The sequence below is a fragment of the Grammomys surdaster genome, unplaced genomic scaffold (assembly GCF_004785775.1).
Source record: "Grammomys surdaster isolate TR1022 unplaced genomic scaffold, NIH_TR_1.0 169, whole genome shotgun sequence".
Taxonomy (NCBI): Eukaryota; Metazoa; Chordata; class Mammalia; order Rodentia; family Muridae; genus Grammomys; species Grammomys surdaster.
The window spans coordinates 8,534,425-8,539,655 of record NW_021604617.1 but is presented as its reverse complement, the minus strand read 5'-3'; the positions used below and the strand labels follow the sequence as shown (position 1 = coordinate 8,539,655).

Here is a 5,231-nt window from a genome sequence, read left to right as displayed (position 1 = left end):
AAGAAAAAAAAAAAAGCTTCACCCGCCTGCCTCCCACCCCACCCATCCACCAGGACCTTTGTCTCCCCACCCCCTCCTGTCAGCCAGCCCCGCCCACCTCCCGCCCCTCCAACGCGAAGAAACCAATAGGCGAAGAGAATACGGGCGGGAGCTGACGTCACCGCAGCCGGCCAATCGCAGCGCACGTTGGTGGGAGGCCTGGCGGAGACCCGCTCTGAGGAAAGGCGGCGGGGGAGGAAGCCTGGAGTCAAGATGGAGGGTGTGGACTGCTCCGTGCCTCTGGCCGACGCTGCCGCCGGCTCCCCGCGGGATCTGAGCCTGGTGCCCGAGCGGCTTCAGAGGCGCGAGCAGGAGCGACAGATGGAAGTGGAGAGGCGCAAGCAGAAGCGGCAGGACCAGGAGGTGGAGGAGGAGAAGAGAGGCTTCTTCGCCGCCGCCTTCGCCCGGGAGCGCGCGGCGGCCGAGGAGCTGCTGCAGGGCGAGGCGTCGGCCGAGCGGCTGGAGGAGGCGGCTAACCGGCTGCAGGTGCTGCGGAAACTCCTCAACGACTCGGTTCTGTTCCTCGCCGCCTACGATCTCCGGCAGGGCCAGGCGGCGCTGGCGCAGCTGCAGGCGGCCCTAGCGGAACGGCGCCAGGAGCTGCAACCCAAGAAGCGCTTCGCCTTCAAGGCGCGGAAGAAGGATGCTGCCGGGGCCGCCCAGGTAGACGCCGCACCCGCTGCCTCGGCGGCCCCTTCTCCACCCTTGACTTCCAAGGAGGAGGGAGCTCCCGGGGCCAGCTGGGCCTGTGGCTTCTCCAACCTGGAGTCCCAAGATCTGGAGAAGAGCGCCGAAGAGCTGCACCAGCGCGACATCCTTTTGAGCGACCTGACCAACTGCACGGTCAGACTGCGGGGCAATCCCAACACCTTGCGGCTTGCAAAGGCCCGGGGCTGCAGGGTGCTCTGCGGCCCAGTGACCACCTCTGTGTTCCTGGAGGACTGTCGAGATTGCATCCTGGCTGTGGCTTGCCAGCAGCTCCGTGTACACACCACCAGAGACACCCGTATCTTCTTGCAGGTGACCAGCAGGGCTATCGTGGAGGACTGCAGCGGCATCCAGTTTGCCCCTTACACCTGGAGTTACCTGGGGATCGACAAGGACTTCCAGGACTCCGGTTTAGATAGGAACAAAAATAACTGGAACCAGGTTGATGATTTCAACTGGCTGGCCCGAAATGTGGCCTCCCCAAACTGGAGTATTCTTCCTGAAGAGGAGCGAGACATCCAGTGGGACTGAGCACTGGCCACACTCAGTGATATCCCATTCGGTTTACCTGATATTGTCTGTTTATGTTTGCGGTGATAGGGGCTTGAAATTGTTGAAACTCCCCTCCTGTGAGTCCTATTAAATTCATAACAGAGTAACGTACTTTGACTTCCCTGCCTTCCTTCGAATGTGACAGCTTGAAAAATTAGGGGAAGAGTGGAGGAGCTCTGAGAGATTCGCTGTTCTTACCGTTGATCACAGAGAGTAATAAAACAGGTCTTCAATAAATAATATAATGCCAGGAGAACTCCATTAGTGGACAATTTAAATGGAAGTAGCTATTTTTTTTTTTCCTCACTAAAGGTTTGTTCTGTGTATTTTTCAGCAAGGCTATGAAGACTCAGGATGGACTTCTGGAATCCAGTGTTGTGTTAGGTCTGAAGTTTTGCTGTAAGACTGAAACAGTTACTAAGTGTACCATCTCCCCTCCCCTCACCTTTCTTGTTGAGACAGGGTTTCACTATGCAGCCCTGGAACTAGAACTCACAGAGATGCCCCGTCTCTACCTCTAAGCATTTGCACCACACCCTGTTCACATATCTCTTGTACGATTACGTTATCCTCAAGAACTACGAGGCAGTTTCCGTCGGCACCAAGTTCACAAGAGAAAACAGGTGACATGGGTCACCACTCATGGCATGTGGGGCTGGAATTTGAAATTAGGAGTGGTCTCTCTTTTTTTTTTTTTTTTTTTTTTTTTTAAAGATAAACTCCCATGCTAGCCCAGGTTGACCTGGAACTTACTCTATATTCTGGCCTCAGAGCTCATGACAGTCTCCCCACTCAGCCTCCTAAATGCTGGGATTTGGAGCCTGAGGCTCCACTCCCAGTGGGACCCCATCTTTACAGCACATGCAGATGTGAGCTCCAAGTCGGGAGGAAAGCTAAACACAGGCCACAGTCATAGGTATGCGGCTAGCGGCTAGCGGTCATCCAGAAGGAAAGGAGGTCAGCCTGCTGCGTGAAGTTTCCCGTGCTTTGCCCTAACCCTCTGTTACCATCTGGACCACCGCCCAGCGTCAGCAGCATGAATTGCAGGATTTACATTTGTTCTGTTTTGATTTGCTTTGGAGATTGGTCTCACTGGCAGCCCCAGCTCTGGCACTCCTGTCTCAAGGTACTCTTGGCTGTCTGTCCCTCAGTGCTGAGATTAAAGGTGTGCACCACTGTACCTAGCCTAGGAGTTAATTTTAGAACATGATTTTTTTTTTTAGATTTTAATAAGCTTTTTAATACCTTGATATAACTTTTACACACTTATGTTTGAAAAACATATATTCTGCCTCCAGAAGAGGATTTAAAGTGGCCTCTTGGGAAAATGCAGTCTGACAGGATGACAAAGAGTAATGGGAAGGGGCCCAGGTGGCCTCAGGTGACAGCACTATTCCTGAGTAAGGGATGAGCCAGAGTTTCTTCTTACCCACCAGCCTTGGAAGGGAGTGCTAATAGTTTCGAGTCTACTACGGGAAAAAGTCAGTTATTGGAAGGGAGTGCTAATAGTTTCGAGTCTACTACGGGAAAAAGTCAGTTACTTAGAAACACTCCTGATAAAAACAGGAGAGAGCTGGAATAATGGTGTCTGTCATGGTCAGTCAGTCACAAGCTGATGACTGCAGGAAGCAACACACCAGCAGCATATGCTAATGGCCTTGCAACTGCTCACTATGTTTAGAGAAACTCCAGCATTGGGTAATTCTGGCATTTGATCACCATTATCACGGGGTGGGGGAACAAGAAAACAAGAATAAAAGTAAAATATTGGGAGCACATGACTTTAATCCCAGCGCTTAGGAGGCAGGTGGAGCTTTGAATTCAAGGCCAGTCTGGTCTACAGAGTGAGTTCGAGGAAATCCAGGGCTACACAGAAATCTTGTCTTTAAAAACCAAAGAAGGAGAAAGTAAGTAAGTAAATAAGTAAAATGCTGAGGCTGAGAGGTAGCCAAGGACCAGCCTCCGTCATTTCGAGGGTCTTGAGGATGGTAGGTTTAGACTGGCATGAAATCAGAGCCTTGGGCAAGGATGTAGGTACAAGCTGACGGTGACTCGTTCAGAAGCTGTGCTTGCTCAGAGGCAGCTTTCATGTTTTTCTCTGAGTGCTCAATCTTTTATTGCCTACACATTTCCTCGTAATACAATAATACATAATCAAAAGCCTTTGAGTTTCTTTCCTCAAGCCCGTTCTTTTTCCTGAAAACCCTCATGTCACCAAAAAGTACAATGCACACACCAAGTCACAATTCAGTCTCTGCAAAAAACTTTTTAAATCTTGGAAAAGCCTCCAAATCACAGGTCATCCAGGCATGAACTTATGGCTACAACATTAGCATGGTAATAGCAAGATGCTAGACAGATCAGTGTAATGTTAATATTTTTTAGCTTGTCTAAATTGGCAGAATCTCTTCCTCCAATTTATTGAGCTTATCCAAATATGTATTTCTACTTTTCAATCTCTTCCATATGCAATGTTAATTCCCCTTGCAGCTTCCCCAGGGCTCCCTCTCAAGCCTGAATTCTGTCTCTTAGAATGTGCACCCTAGCCGGGCAGTGGTGGCGCACGCCTTTAATCCCAGCACTAGGGAGGCAGAGGCAGGTGGATTTCTGAGTTCGAGAGTTCGAGGCTAGCCTGGTCTACAGAGTGAGTTCCAGGACAGCCAGGGCTACACAGAGAAACCCTGTCTCAAAAAACCAAACCAAAAAAAAAGAATGTGTACCCTAGTTTCCTTAGGCAGACAGTACCAGGGCGTCAGATCTGGTTGTTACAATCTTTCCAGGAAGGTCAGTTCACTAATGCAACAGCCCCCTCATGAGGTCCAAATTCTTCTGCCCACCCTTTTACATTTTTATTATACATACATTTTCTAATTTTGCCCAATAATACTTCTGAATCAAACTTTGTATTATTAGAGATCTCCTCTTATGGGGGTCCCTCACCATGGCTCACTGGTCCAGTAAACTCAGCTATTTCTTCCTCCATCTTTTCCCTTGTATTTTCTAAGGCCATCCTTGTCTTTAGTGACCAAGGACCAGTGTTCCCTTTCCTTGGCATAATTCAATTCTCTTAACTACTAAAGCTTCAGGCTTCCCAAAACCATTTCCTGCTTCAAGTATTTCCTGGCATAACTTAATCATGAGTCGGCTGAAATTTCCCAGAGAACAATTAAGACCGGCAGCTCCACCTCCAGAACCTCTTGTCTGGATACGCCCACGTTCACTGCTTGGATTGCCAGGGCCAGAACAGTTTGTTCCTAGTAGACTTCAGAGCCATTTTCTTCTTTAGTCATGCCCTCAACCCTTTCCCAGAGTTGTAGTTGAGAACAATTGTGGTATAGAAAAAAGCAAAACAGACCAGTATGCAAGGAAGAGCCACGCCATCATATACTAGAAAGCCAGAGACGCATTGTTTATTCAGGTTGGCGGTGCTCAGACAGTGGGAACTGTCATGCAGCCTGCAAGCCTGATCTGAGTCAGGGAGGTGGAGATGGGTCAGGAGGCTCACTGGCCCCATCTAGCCAAAAAGGGGTCAAAGGTCAGAAGGGGCCTTAACATAGTCGGGTAAGTGTGAGTTCCACGGAATCCACTAAGTAAATATAAAATGCCTTGAAATCCCTTAGATCTGAGAATCTGTCATTTGGTTTTTAGTTTATTTGTTCTTCAGACAGGGTTGCATGAGGCCCAGGCTAGGCTGGAATGTTTCATCTCCTGCCGCAACCTCCCCAGTATCGATACTACAAGCATATACCACTACACTTGGCCACAAAGCAGTGAGTTGTAATAGACAAGAGACAGTTTGAACCATAATCTATCCTGGCTATCTTAGCTCTCCCTGCTGTTCAGGGCCCTCTGTGCCTCCCTGAGTGATACCCTCTTATGCCTGCGTCTTGGCAAACCTCACCGTTAACATCCTTCACAGCACCTACATGGTG

General features: G+C 49.4%; 1 protein-coding gene across 1 annotated transcript; it reads left to right on the top strand.

The window, feature by feature from the left end:
• Positions 1 to 241: 241 nt before the first annotated feature.
• On the top strand, positions 242 to 1,411 carry Tbcc (tubulin folding cofactor C). Its single transcript, XM_028766713.1, has one exon. The coding sequence runs from the start codon at positions 253 to 255 to the stop codon at positions 1,276 to 1,278; it is 1,026 nt and encodes a 341-aa protein (XP_028622546.1). The 5' UTR covers positions 242 to 252; the 3' UTR covers positions 1,279 to 1,411.
• Positions 1,412 to 5,231: the final 3,820 nt, after the last annotated feature.

Coding starts and splice junctions, on each gene's coding strand:
- Tbcc (XM_028766713.1), top strand. CDS start 253: ATGGAGGGTGTGGACTGCTCCGTGCCTCTGGCCGACGCTGCCGCCGGC.